Source organism: Panthera pardus, unplaced genomic scaffold, assembly GCF_024362965.1.
Source record: "Panthera pardus isolate Hobbes unplaced genomic scaffold, ASM2436296v1 HiC_scaffold_24, whole genome shotgun sequence".
NCBI lineage: Eukaryota > Metazoa > Chordata > Mammalia > Carnivora > Felidae > Panthera > Panthera pardus.
The window spans coordinates 76,411,850-76,427,002 of record NW_026526810.1 but is presented as its reverse complement, the minus strand read 5'-3'; the positions used below and the strand labels follow the sequence as shown (position 1 = coordinate 76,427,002).

Sequence of the window (15,153 nt, the reverse complement as noted above, 5' to 3'; positions counted from 1 at the left end):
TTGTCTGACTGCGGAGATTAAGACTTCCAATAATGTGTTAAATAGTAATGATGAGAATGGGTATCCTTGTCTTGTTCCTGACTATAAAGGAAAGGCTTTCAGCTTTTCCCCATTGAGGAGGATATTAACTATGGGTCTTTCATATATGGTTATGATGTTGAGATATATTCCATCTATCCCTACATTGTTGAGGGTTTTTATTAAGAATGGATGCTGTATTTTGTCAAATGGATTATTGATTGTTTAGATCAGATTTATAAATAGCTTTGGAAAAAAAATTAAGGTTTCATAAATTTTCTCCCTTCAATATAGATTTCTTTTTCTTCCTCCCACTAATATATGCTTAATAGAGATAATGATGTCATGCATTATAATAACCCTTTTAATACCAGCACATGGTATTTTGGAGAAACTCTAAAAAGACAGGAAAGTGGTTTGCAAATATTTTTTAATCATTAATTAATAGCAAGTATATTAACAGGTTATAGAAGATTAAAGGCCCCAGGGCACCTGGGTGGCTCAGTCAGTTAAGTAAGATCAGGTCATGATCTCACAGTTTATGAGTTTGAGCCCAGGATTGGGTTCTCTATCAGTGCAGAGCCTGCTTCAGATCCTCTGTCCCCATCTCTGCCCCTCCTCCGCTTGTGCTCCCTCCCTCTCTCAAAAATAAACAAACATTAAAAAAAAAGAAGGGACACCTGAGTGAGTCAGTCAGTTGGGTGTGTGACTTCAGCTCAGGTCATGATCTCACGGTCCGTGAGTTTGAGCCCCGTGTCGGGCTCTTGCTGACAGCTCAGAGCCTGAAGCCTGCTTCAGATTCTGTGTCTCCTTCTCTCTCTGCTCCTTCCCCACTCACACTCTATCTTTCTCTGTCTCTTAAAAATAAATAAATGTTAAAAATTTAAAAAAAGAAGAAGAAGAAGAAGAAGAAGAAAAGGTGTGCCTGGGTGGCTCAGTTGGTTAAGCATTTGACTCAGTTTCAGCTCAGGTCATGATCTCATGGTTGGTGGGTTCTAGCCGCGCATGAGGCTCTGTGCTGACAGCGTGGAGCCTGTTTGTGATTCTCTCTCCCACTCTCTGTGCCCCTCCTCTGCTCTCTCATTCCGTCTCTCTTGAAATATAAACTAATACAAAAAAAAGTTTTTTAAAAAGAAGGAGATTATAGGCCCAAAACTAAGAGGTTTTTCTCAATGTTCTAATGCTGTTTCATGGATCTTTACATACTTCAGTGGGGCAGGAAAAGCAATCTGCATGTGCTGTTTTGTTTTCTAAGTTTCAGAGAGCCATGGGACTGATAAGTTGCTGAAGTAGAGCTAGGGTGTCTTAAAGTCTAAAGAGGCCATCAGGCAGCTGGGAGGCCTAGAAAAGCTTATTCTAGCATTGAGTTGTTTGAGAAATAGTTGCTGTTGTAAGGAATGATTGCCTTTAATGTTCAGTGCCTTACTTAAGTAGTTGTATATCTTCTCTGTTTCTACTAGGTATAGTCTGAGTCTACTTAAGAGTAGAGTAAATATATAACCTCTTCAACACCCTAATGTCCATTCAGTTCTTGCTGCCTTATCAGTGGACATACCCAGGACCCTGCCTCATATCTGAGTTCTTAAGCCTTAGTATTAATAGACTCCAAACATAGACAGCTCTGTTTTTCCCTATTCATATTTTGATTGTTCTTTGACTCTGGTACATCTAGACACTTGATCTCTTCTGCATTTTGACCCTGTTAGCAGCCCTTTTGTCTTTACTTTGTTCTCATGTAGCCTAGATTGCCTCCTCCATCATTTATAACAAGGTTATATATGACTTCAAACAGCTCTCTCCCATTTTCCATAAAAGCTAATTTCAACTTGCAGCAGTTCCTCCTTGATGTAAAATGACCTTGTTCACTAGGAAATACAAGCCAATCAGAGATCAAATCCCACAACTCCACGTGTCTCCCACAACCCTCATCTGCCTTGGCAGCCACATGCATATATTAGCTTTTTTTTTTTTTTTTCTTCCTTTCCAATCTGGACAGCTTTTAATTTCTTTTGCTTGCCTAACTTCCCTGGCTAGAATCTCCAGTACAATGTAAAATAGAAATGACAAGAGCAGACATCCTTGTTTTGTCTATGATCTTGGGAGGAAAGCATTCACTATTTCACTATTAAGTATGATGTTAACTGTGGGGTTTTCATTGATGCTCTTGATCAAGTTGAAGAAGTTCCCTTCTAATCCTAGTTTGTTGAGTGTTTTTATTATGAAAAAGTATAGCTATTGAGATGATAATGTGGTTTTGTCCTTTATTCTACTAATACAGTATATTACATTGTGCCTTTCCACTTTGACAAAGGTATCTTTCTAGCTATCCTGGATCCCATGTACTTCTGGATCTTTGGGATCTGTTCTGAGTTTCCTTCTTAACTCTGTGGCTCCTTCTTAGTGTCCTTTGTGAGCTTTTACCTCCATATATCCATTCATTTAAATAGGATCCTTCCAAGGTTCCTCACTGATTTCTCCAGAAATTTAGAAGTTCCTTTAGACTTCTAACTCTAAATTCTCCTGAAGTGATCTCATTGACTCCTATGGCTGCAGGTACTTTTATATCTATTAACTTATAAATCTGTATCACTTGTTTGAACTCTTCTTTAAATGCAGGCCTTCTTTTATGTTCTCTGTCTCAAAGAAGATACCAGCACCTTCCAATTTCTTAAGACCTAAAAATTACTCATGACTTTACTCCCTATTCCTTTTTTTTTTTAAGTAGGCTCCATGCTGAGGCCTGAACTCAGACCCCGAGATCAAGACCTGAGCTAAGATCAAGAGTTGGACAGTTAACTCACTGAGCCACTCAGGCATCCCCCTGCTCCCTATTCCTATTAGGAAACACCAAATCCTGTCTGTTCTACTCTCTTACTATATTAGGAATGTGTCTACTTCCTTCTATCACCAGACCTAAAGATTAGTTCTGACTTTTATAACCCTTGATTGGGTTATTGAAACAGCCTCTGACTGGTCTTTCAACCTCCAGTCTTATCTTTCTCATTTTCTAAGTCTGTATTAAGTTCCCTTGGTGTTCTCGAAGTGCCGTATGGATTCCTCTAACATTGTACTGCTCACCCTATGTTTAATCATATGTTTCTCTGGATTCTCCTCTGCACCATAAATTACTCTTATAGAGTATGGACCACCTCTTAATCATCCTTATTTTCTGAACACCTAGCACAGTGCATGATTGTAATATACATGTGTCACATTTGTCAATAGTTTTTAAATAAGTGAATTAGTTAATATAAGAACACAGTTTTGAAAAACACCCAGAGTGCATTCAGAGGCCTAAAGATACAGCAGTTTAGAAAGGTTTCATGAAGAGAATGTGTTTTAATTTCGATGTTTAATGAAGTCTGAATAGAATTTTTGGTGGGAAGAGAGACACTATTTCAGGAACAGGGGAACCTAAGCATTTAGAGCTTCTTTTGAGAACTATTTGGAACATAAGGTTCTGTGGGGGTTTGGTGGTGAGTACAAAGGTAAATTGAACCAGATTGTTGAAAGTCTTGAATACCATGCCTAGGGGATTGGCTTTTATTCTCTGAACATTGTGAAACTCTATAAAGTTATTGAGTAGGGAGGAGATGCTCACAATTTAATTTTGGAAGTCCTCATCAGAATGGATTGGATTGAGGAAATGAGAGATGTTAACTAGTAGTCCAATGTGGTAGTTAAGCAAGAAATAATGAGGATCTTTACTAGGACAGTGAGAAAGGAAAGGGACAAATTTCAGACATTTGATGGTAGAATTTGAGCTTTGAGAGACAAAAAGAAGTTGTAGATTATTTCAAGATTTTTAATGAGTGGTATGGGGTTTTAGGGAACATGTGGGAATCTGAGAGATTGGTTGGATGGAGGGACCATGAAGGAGGGACCATGAATAGGGAGAACCAAGAAAAGGAAAGTTTTGGAGATTAGATTATAATGAATACTGCTTTAGTCTAATGTGAGGTTAGCAGAATTTCCATTTATAAGGATATGATCTAGGCAAATGGAAATAGAATCTAAGGTTCAGGAAAGAGCTTAGTGGTAGTGATCATGATTTGTGAGTCATTTATATAATGGTGAACATTGAAACCATGGTAGTAGATAAGGAAATTAGATGGGCTATTCCTTTATGGGACACCCTGGTGCAGCAAGTGGTGAATAATAATGAAAGAGGCATTACTTTCCATATGTAATCTAAAAAAGAAAAAAATTGCCAACTTAAATTTACCTTTCTTTCAGCTGAGTGTGAGAGGAAAAAATAAAAAAGAAAAACTTGAAGATTTCTTTAAAAACATGGTTAAATCAGCAGATGGAGTAATTGTTTCAGGAGTAAAGGTAAGATTTTATTTGATTAACAGAGGTATTGGTTTAAGAATCCACTTATTTTAAGAAGATAGAGATTTCAGATGTGCAGGTGACCATTGGAGTAAAAGAGAAGTTTGAATAGTAGAATGTTTAGGCCTGAGAAACTGGGCCCCATGCCCTGGAATCCACTCTTTAGAGCCCTTCCTTCTCCCAATGGGCGAGAGTTCTGCAGTCCAAGGGGATTTGCCCACCTGGAGCACATACCCCTTCCTTCCAAACTAGACCATGCTTGAAGTATCTGGAACCCCGTATTTCTTTGCCCAAATCTGAAGCCAAGTCTTCCTCTTCTGTGGGTAATCAAGGGTGACCATGGGTCAGCTAGGGAAAGGGAAGGCACAGGGGAGGTCAGTGTGCAGAATGGAGTGTCCTGTTACATACATCTGAGGTTTCTTTAGGTGCCTTACAGAACTGCAGGGTGGGGCACGAAGCGGGGCTCCATTTGTACATTTGCCCTTGGTCTTACAAATGTTAGGGGCAGACTTGGGTTCAGATCTGGAGTTAGAAGAGCTTCTTTGAGGTTTTAGTCTTGTCTTGGGGTGCCTGGCTCAGGTAGAGCATGAGGCTCTTGATCTCGGGGTCATGAATTCAAGCTCCACATTGGGCATAGAGCTTACTTAAATAAATAAATAAAAATAAAATTTAGGGGCACCTGGGTGGCTCAGTTGATTAAGCATCCGACTTCGGCTCAGGTCACGATCTCACAGTTTGTGAGTTCAAGCCTGACATCGGGCTCTGTGCTGACAGCTTGGAGCCTGGAGCCTGCTTCAGATTCTGTATCTTCCTCTGTCTCTGCCTTTTCCCCATTAGTGCTCTCTTTCTCTCAAAAATAAAATAAAATACATTTTAAAAAATAAATAAAGATTAAAAAATTTTTGAATATATAAATAAATAACACCTAAGTATTACATTATGAAACAAACACTAAGAAAGAGATAAATGATGCAGCTTTGTCATCATTACCTGTTTTTATAGATACATCTACAGTAAAACTTAGGTGGAAAGTACTATTCATTTGATTTATACTTTGGTTTTCAGAGATGGGTCACTTGGTATGTTGACATTGCATATGCCGTGGCTACTTTCTAATAAGAACCCTGCTTCCTTCCATTTAATGCTCTGTATTGAGTATGATTAGTAGTAACTAATATTTTTTGAACATTTACAGTGTGGTATTTGGTAGCACATACTTTATTTAATCTTCAGTCCTACAAGTTGGATGGTTTATCCCATTTTAACAGTCAAGGAAAGTGGTACATACGTATTACAAATTTTAAGGGACATTTTGTCAGCACTGATTCTTCTTGTGTTCTGTTGATGTGGGTCTTATATCATTTCAACTGCTGCTTTTTCAAAAACTCATTGCTATTTTAGAAAGGAGGAAAGTATTTTTATTTTTTATTTTTTAATTTTTTTAAGTTTATTTATTTATTTTGAGAGAGAGAGAATGAGCAAAGGAGGGACAGAGGGAGGCGGGGACCGAGGATCCAAAGCAGCCTCTGAGCTGACAGAAGAGAGCCTGATGTGGGGCTCTGAAGTTACTGATGAAATCAGTAGAACATCTGATTATTAGAGGATAGCTGTGCTGTTTTACTGGTTTTTTGTATTATAATGGTAAAGTGATTTATGTATTACACTAAAGCAAATAAGTGAAAAAATTATATTTTCTTTTGATCCCATAGGACGTAGATGATTTCTTTGAGCATGAACGAACATTTCTTTTAGAATATCATAACCGAGTTAAGGATGCATCTGCTAAATCTGATAGGATGACAAGATCCCACAAAAGTAAGGTTTTTTTCTCTGTGGCTAAAGCTTACCTTTTTTTAATGGAATAATTATAAAGTTGTTATGTTATTTACAGTTTGTAAAAGTCTTGATATAGAACAGTGGTTCTCAAACTTTGGTCTGTGAAGCCTTGACCCTAGGGCTCTTTTTATTTTTAGCAAGTCTGTGAGGTAAAAACTATCTTCATAATAATCCATGATGCTTTTTGTATTTTTCACCATGTTGATATTTACACTGGTAATGCAAAAGCCATGGTGGATAAAATTACTGATGCCTTAGCACAGACCAGGGCAGTAGCACCAAATTATGCTAATAGTCACTGTATTCTTTCTACAGTGCATTTGCAGTTAGAACAGATTTTTCAATTAAGGATATCCTTGATGAAGCAGTAAAAATTATTAATTAATAAATCACTTCCCTTGGATTCACATTTTTTAATATCTGAATGATGGAGGTATGTGTAAAGCACTTTGATTACATATGATGGTTCTCTCTAGAAAAGCATTTTAGTGATTGAGTTGCAACTAAACTAGTTGCTTTTTTCATAAAACCCCATTTTTACTTGAGAGAACAATGGACAAATGATGATTATTCATAGTTGAGTATTTGGTAGACATTTCCTTAAAAATTAAGTGACCCTGTCATTTTAAGGAAAACAACTGACAGTACTTGTTGACAATGATAAAAGTCAAGCTTTCCAGCAATAAGTAGAATTTTGGAAAACTTGTATCCATCCCCATGAGCTTGGTTCCCAATAATTAAAGACTGGTCTGAGGGAGGAGATTGATGGGAATATGTGAATTTTCGATACTGTTTATGTATACTGAAGTGTGTCAACATTTAGAGGGTCTGCATCATTCATTGAACCGATATTTTCTAAATGATCAAATACATGATGTTACAAAATCACGTATGTAAAAGATTCATTCAAAGTTCAAGATAGGCTAATGGGGTTTTTTAACATCTTTATTGAGGTAAAAATTGATATCAGTAAGCTGCAGTATTCAGAGTATACAATTTGATAAGTTTTGACATATGTGTAAAATCATCACTACAGCCAAGATAATTAATATATCTATCACCACCACAAGTTTCCTTATAGCCCTTTGTAATTCCTCCTTCTCACCCTGTCCCCAGGTAACCACCGATCTGCTTTTTGTCTCTGTAGATTAGTTTGCATTTTCTAGAATTTTATATAAATGGAATCATACTATATGTACTCTTTATTATTTGGCTTTGAAATTCAACAAAATTATTTTGAGATTCATTCATGTTGTGTGTATTGAGAGGTTATTCCTTTTTATTGCTGAGTATTATTCTATTGTATGGATATATCACAGTTGTTCATCCATTCAGCTATTGGTGGACATTTGGGTTGTTGTTAGCTTTTGGCTATTATAAATAAAGCTGATGTGAACCATCTATATGTAAGTCTTTGTATGGACATGTGCTTCCGTTGCTCTTGGGTAATACCTGAAAGAGTAACCAGGTCATGTGGTAAGTGTATAATTAACTTTTTAAAAACTTTGGAAAAAACTGCCACTTTTTTCCCAAAATGATTGTACCATTTTATATTCCTACGAGCTGTACATGAGTGTTCCAGTTGCTCCACATCTTTTCCAACAAGGATACTCATTCTTTCTCATTTCAGCCATTCTCATAAGTCAGTAATGTCTCTGTGTAGTTTTAATTTTTAATTTGCATTTCCCTAATGACTAATGATGTTGAACATCCCTTCTTACATAAATCTCCTAGCTTTTTTCTTCTTTACCAAAGTTGTTTTGGCCCCTCTAGGTTCTTTACATTTTCATATGGATTTTATTTTTTTATTTAAATTTTATTTAGTTAACATACAGTGCAACATTGGTTTCAGGAGTAGAATTTAGTGATTCATTACTTACAATACTCCGTGCTTGTCACAAGTGCCCTCCTTAATTTCCATCACCCATCTAGCCCATGTCTTACCCACCTCCCTCTGTCTACTCTCTATCGTTTGTTCTCTATTGTTAAGAGTCTCTTGTGGTTTGTTTCCCTCTCTTCTCTTCCCCTTCCTTTCCCATATGTTCATCTGTTTTGTTTCTTAAATTCCACATATGAGTGAAATCATATGGGATTTGTCTTCTTCTGATTGACTTATTTCAATTCATATCGATTTTAGAATTAGCTTGTCACTTTCTACACAAATGCTGTCTGGGATTTTGGGGTTGTGTAGAATCTGTAGGTCAGTTTGGGGAAGATTGACATCTTAACCATATTGACTCTTCTGATACGTAAATATAGTATATCTCTCTCCATTTAGTTTGGTCTTCCTTATAATTCTCTCAGCAGTGTTTTTTAACTTATATTGTACAGGTCTTATACACCGTTTTTTTTTTTTTTAATTTAATTTTTTATTTTTTAAAATTTATATCCAAGTTAGTTAGCATATAGTGCAACAACGATTTCAGGAGTAGATTCCTTAATGCCCCTTACCCATTTAGCCCATCCCCCCTCCCTTCAGTTACCTTCTGTTTGTTCTCCATATTTAAGAGTCTCTCATGTTTTGTCCCCCTCCCTGTTTTTATTTTATTTTTGCTTCCCTTCCCTTGTGTTCATCGGTTCTGTCTTAAAGTCCTCATATGAGTGAAGTCATATGGTATTTGTCTTTCTCTGACTAATTTTGCTTTAATACCATCTAGTTCCATCCACATAGTTGCAAATGACAAGATTTCATTCTTTTTGATTGCCAAGTAATACTCCATTGTGTATATATACCACATCTTCTTCATTCATCCATTGATGGACATTTGGGCTCTTTCCATACTTTGGCTATTGTTGATAGTGCTGCTATAAACATTGGGGTGCATGTGCCTCTTTGAAGCAGCATACCTGTATCCCTTGGATAAATACTTAGTAGTGCAATTGCTGGGTCATAGGATAGTTCTATTTTTAATTTTTTGAGGAACCTCCATGCTGTTTTCCAGAGTGGCTGCACCAGTTTGCATTCCCACCAGCAGTGCAAAAGAGATCCTCTTTCTCCGCGTCCTGGCCAACATCTGTTGTTGCCTGAGTTGTTCATCTTAGCCATTCTTGACTGGTGTGAGGTGGTATCTCATTGTGGTTTTAATTTGTATTTCCCTGATGATGAGTGATGTTGAACATGTTTTCATGTGTCGGTTGGCTATCTGGATGTCTTCTTTGGAGAAGTGTCTATTCATATCTTTTACCCATTTCTTCACTGGATTATTTGTTTTCTGGGTGTTGAGTTTGATAAGTTCTTTGTAGATTTTGGATACTAACCCTTTATCTGATATGTCGTTTGCAAATATCTTCTCCCATTCTGTCGGTTGCCTTTTAGTTTTGCTGATTGTTTCCTTTGCTGTGCAGAAGCTTTTTATTTTGTTGAGGTCCCAATAGTTCATTTTTGCTTTTGTTTCCCTTGCCCCTGGAGATGCATTGAGTAAGAGGTTGCTGCAGCCAAGATCAAAGAGGTTATTGCCTGCTTTCTCCTCAAGGATGTTGATGGCTTGTCTTACATTTAGGTCTTTCATCCATTTTGAGTTTATTTTTGTGTATGGTATAAGAAAGTGGTCCAGGTTCATTTTTCTGCATGTTACTGTCCAGTTTTCCCAGCATCACTTGCTGAAGAGACTGTCTTTATTCCATCAGATATACTTTCCTGCTTTGTCAAAGATTAGTTGGCCATATGTTTGTGGGTCCATTCTGGGTTCTCTGTTCTGTTCCGTTGATCTGAGTGTCTGTTTTTGTGCCAATACCATACTATCTTGATGATTACAGCTTTGTAATACAGCTTGAAGTCCGAGGATCTTACACACCTTTAGTTGAATTGATCCCTAATTATTTTTTGATGCTATCATAAATGATGTGTTTTTTACATTTCAGTTTCTAGTTCTTTGCTAATATATAGAAATACAGTGTGTTTTCTGTATTGATCTTGTATCTTGCAATATTACTAAATAAACTCACTTATTAGTTCCAGTAACTATTTCGTAGATTCCTTATGATTTTCTACATAGATGATCATCTGCTAATAAAAACAATTACACTTGTTTCCAATTTAGATTCCATTTATTTCTTGTCTTTGCCCCGTTGTACTGAAGCTATACCTATAGCTCCAGTGTAGTGTGGATGGAAGTGGTGAGAATAGGCATCTTTGCCTTGTTCCTTAGCTTATGGGGAAGGCATTCATTTTTAAACCATTAATTATGGTGTTTGGTGTAGGTTTTCCTAGATGCTTTTTATCAGGGTGAAAAAATTGTCTTATAAATTTATCTGAGAGGTTGTGTTTTTTTAAATCAGGAATGAGCGTTGGATTCTTTTCATAGGCTATTTTGGAACTGCAGTGTTCAGATAATCCCGTTTTTTCCTTTTAGCCTATTATGTATTGATTGATTTTCAAATGTTAAACCAACTTTATGATCTTGGGATTAATATCACTTATTTATACCAACGGAGTTTAATGTAATAGAGCTTAGAAAGTTTATTGATATGATTTTAGATTCCCCACTGCAACTATTTTTTTTTAATATGAAATTTATTGTCAAATTGGTTTCTATACAACACCCAGTGCTCATCCCAACAGGTGCCCTCCTCAATGCCCATCACTCTCTTTCCCCTCCCTCCCACCCCCCCATCAACCCTCAGTTTATTCTCAGTTTTTAAGAATCTCTCATGGTTTGCCTCCTTCCCTCTCTGTAACTTTTTTTTTCCTCTTCCCCTCCCCCATGGTCTTCTGTTAGGTTTCTCAGGATCCACATAAGAGTGAAAGTGTATGGTATCGTCTTTCTCTGTATGACTTATTTCACTTAGCATATCACTCTCCAGTTCCATCCATGTCATTACAACTAACTCTTAAAGAACTACTACTTGTTGAGTTTTGGGGTGGTATCAAAGAAGAATATCCACGGGGCGCCTGGGTGGCTCAGTCGGTTGGGTGTCCGACTTCGGCTCAGGTCATGATCTCGCAGTTGACGAGTTCGAGCCCCGCGTCGGGCTCTGTGCTGACAGCTCAGAGCCTGGAGCCTGCTTTGGATTCTGTGTCTCCCTCTCTCTCTGTACCTCCGCTGCTATACTCTGTCTGTCTGTCTCTCTCTCAAAAATAAATATAACCATTGAAAAAAAATTTTTTTAAAAAGAATATCCACAATTATCTGAAAATATAGCTACATATCTGTTTGAGACTGCATTTTCTCCACATATTTGAACAAAAGCAGTGTATTATAATACTACGATTGAATGCAGAAGCTGGTAAGAGAATGCAGCTGTCTTCTATTAAGATAAAGACACAAAATTTGCAAAAATGTAATAGTGTCACTCTGCTCACTAATTTAAAAATACATATAGTTCTTTTTCATTTGAAATATTACTTATGTTAACTATGATTTTAATACTTTTAATCATTTTGCTTTACTTAAAAAACATACAGTACATATTGATAGACATAACCCCCATAAACACAATTATTTAGGATCCTCAATAATTTCTAAGAGTGTAAAGGAGTCCTTAGACCAAAAAGTTTGAGAACCTCTGTTATAGAGACAGTTCAGCTGGTACCTAGAAATAAGAACCTCTGTTTTGGAGTACTGTTACATGCTGTAACAGAAAGGAAATAAAGTCTCTGGCTTGATACCTTCTATTCTTGTGTCATTCTTTGGAGAAGGTTAAGAGTTATTTTTATATTTTATTCTATTTTTGTAACTTATAGATTTCTTCTAAGGAAGTAGTTATTTATATTTGCTTGTTCAGTACTTAAGAACTATAAAGTGTGGGAAGCTTGAATTCCTTCCTAGATTTATACATAATTACATACATATACATATGTATATACATATGTATATACATAATTACATACATATACATATGTATATACATAATTACATACATATACATATGTATATACATATGTATATACATAATTAATTGGTATTAATTGGTTCCCTTGTTTATAAAATGACATTAAGATGAATTATCTCACACGTTTTACTCCTCTGTTAAGAGAAACTTTGTCCTAGTCTGTCCTCTCCCTGTCCCTCCATCAAGACCTGTACTTACTCCCTCTACACACCCAGAGTCACATAGTGCACCCTGTGGGGCTCCAGCAGTACCCTGTTTGCTTTCCTGGGGAACCCCATACTCCACCAACTGGACCAGGCTGGAGCCCACAGGCCTCGCCTGTACCCCCTCGAGAAAGAAAAACTTTGTAAATATGAAATGGTATATATACTAGTGTTAGTTGTAATAATTAGGAGTATCCTTAAGTTTATTTTCGATTATTTAAAATGGAATCCTATTAGAGGTGCCTGGCTGGCTCAGTCAGTAGAATATGTGACTCTTGATCTCAGGGTTGTAGGTTTGAGCCCCACATTGAATGAAGAGATTACTTAAAAATAAAATCCTTTAAAAAATTAAAATAAAATAGAATCCTACTATACTTTAAAAATTGTTTTAAAGTTATTTAGCTCAGGGGCACCTTGCTGGCTGTCAGTAGAGCATACGACTCTTTTTTTGTTGTTTTTTTAAGAGAGAGAATGAATTCTAAGCAGACTCCATGCTTGACCTGAGCCGAAATCAAGAGTGTGATACTCAGTTGACTGAGCCACCCAGACACCCCTGAGTCTATGACTCTTAATCTCAGGATAATGAGTTCAAGCCCCATGTTGGGCGTGGAACCTGCATAGGATAGGATAGGATAGGATAGGATAGGATAGGATAGGATAGGATAGGATAGGATAGGATAGGTAAAATTAAGTAAAAAATAAAATAGTTTATAAACATTGGCCTGTTTGCCAACCATATGTTAGGCATTGGTAATTTCAAGATGAAGAAAATATAGTCTTTGCCCTTCAGGAATTAATAATTTTGCAGAAATTTTGCAGAAATCTGAAAAGCAGAAAATTACAGTGTATTGTAATCAGTCCTTTAATAGAGGTATATATTTGTGCTATGGAAACATAAAGAACTATAAAGGTAGAGAGTCATCTGTTAAGATAACATAATTCTTATTTATTCTATTTGGCCAAATGGAACAGTACTTGTAGAAGAGATGATGGCGAATCTATTTTACAAAATTATAATTATTACATAATTATAAAATTATAAAGTAAAAATTTTTTTCACAACGCATGAACTTAACTAGCCTGGACTATGAAAAACTAAGCTTTTCAGCCTCACTGTGATGTATATAAAATCAAGGCAGTTTGCTTATTTTCTGTGATTGTATAATGATGTAATAGCCGAAAAGGGTAGTGTTCTCAGAGCCAGATACTAGGAGACAGGAATTTCTTGCTCTAAAAAATAATCTCAGGGGGCGCCTGGGTGGCTCAGTTGGTTAAGTGTCCGACTTCGGCTCAGGTCATGATCTCATGGTTTGTGAGTTCGAGCCCCGCGTGTGGGCTCTGTGCTGTCAGTTCAGAGCCTGGAGCCTGCTTCGGATTCTGTGTCTCCTTCTCTCTATGCCCCTCCCCCACTTGTGCTCTGTCTCTCTCTGTCTCTCAAAAATAAATAAATGTGAAAAAAAAAAAAAAAAAAAAGAAATCTCAGGGGCACCTCGGTGGCTCAGTCGGTTAAGCCTCCGACTTTGGCTCAGGTCATGATCTCACGGTTCGAGACCCGTGTCAGGCTCTGTGCTAACAGCTCAGAGCCTGGAGCCTGCTTTGGATTCTGTGTCTCCCTCTCACTCTCTGCCCCTCCCCTGCTCGTTCTCTCTCTCTCAAAATTAAATATTAAAAATAATAAATAATTTCAGGGTCATTTTAAGTATAAAATATTACTGTATGTGATACTGGACACAAATCATTTTTGATACCTGCCTTGATAAACCAACCTTTATGTGATTTTTTTAACTTAAAATTTTAGGTTAATAGTGAAAAGTCTCGCATATAGAAGTTCCTATTCAGAGTCCAAAATTTGTATTCAAAGTATCTTTATGAAAGATACCAGAATAGATCTGTTTCTGAATAACAGTAAGTAAATAGTCACCAAATTTCAGCCTTATCTGTTGAATGTAACTTTGTACAACATATAAAGTATAATGTAAGGATTATGGTTTTGTTAAAGAATAAACACACTAAAACCTTATAAACATACTACTGAGGATAAGTGGAAATTTCCATGCAAAGTACACGTCTTGGATTTCATTAATAATAGCAAACATTTATATAGTACTGTATTCACTGTGTGCCAGATAATATAGTAACATTGATTAACTCACTTAATTAAAAAAAGTAATTTTATAAGACTGGTACCATTATTATCCCCATTTCCAGATGAAGAAAGCAAGGCTTTCACAAGTTAAGTGATAAACTCAAGGTCATATAGCTGGTAAATTGGGATTAGACTCTAAGGAGTTTGGTTCCAGGACCATGAGCTTAACCATTGCACTGTACTATCCTTTTTCTGAAACAAGTAATCTTTTTTCAACAAGTTGTCCGGGGGTGAGTGCTAGGAATAGGAAGAGTATTGTGCTAAAGTTGAATACTTTGCTTCCTAGCACCTAAGGGTAATGGTGCTACCACCATTCATCTAGCTTCCCAAGCTCCATAATTTTTCTTCCTACCTCAGGTCTCCTGTTTGTAATCCTACCTATTAGGATTTCCTAATTGTAAATCCTACCTATTAGGTTTCCTCAGTATCTTCCAGCCTTGTTGTTCCTCTCTGCTGTCAGTATTTTTGCTACTTTGATCCTAACAATCAGTATTGGACCCAAAAATGTCCTAGTTGGTTGCTCTGCCTTCTGTGTCTCTCCACTTCTAGTCTTTATTCCAGGCAGTCGTTGATTTTACCACTACTGTTATTTTTAAATGTTTAATAACACCCATTCTTATAAGATCAAATCCAAACTTTATCATGGCATCCAAAAACCCATTTTCCCTCCAAGATACCTCTAATTTATTTTTCCATCTTCAACTCCTTCCACTCCCCTCTGTATCCTTGTAGTGCCTTCTTTCTAGAAGGCTGTCTGAATATACTGTGTTCTTTTATGTCTTACTA

The 15,153-nt window shown here is 36.7% G+C and overlaps 1 protein-coding gene across 1 annotated transcript in view; it reads left to right on the top strand.

Moving 5' to 3' along the window:
- Nucleotides 1-15,153, top strand: part of SNX6 (sorting nexin 6) — a 60,200-nt gene that overhangs the window by 25,954 nt on the left and 19,093 nt on the right. The window contains exons 7-8 of the mRNA XM_019426177.2: nucleotides 4,255-4,350; nucleotides 6,060-6,165. Of these exons, the coding sequence (XP_019281722.1) occupies nucleotides 4,255-4,350; nucleotides 6,060-6,165 (202 nt within the window). The remainder of the gene's footprint in view (nucleotides 1-4,254; nucleotides 4,351-6,059; nucleotides 6,166-15,153) is intronic.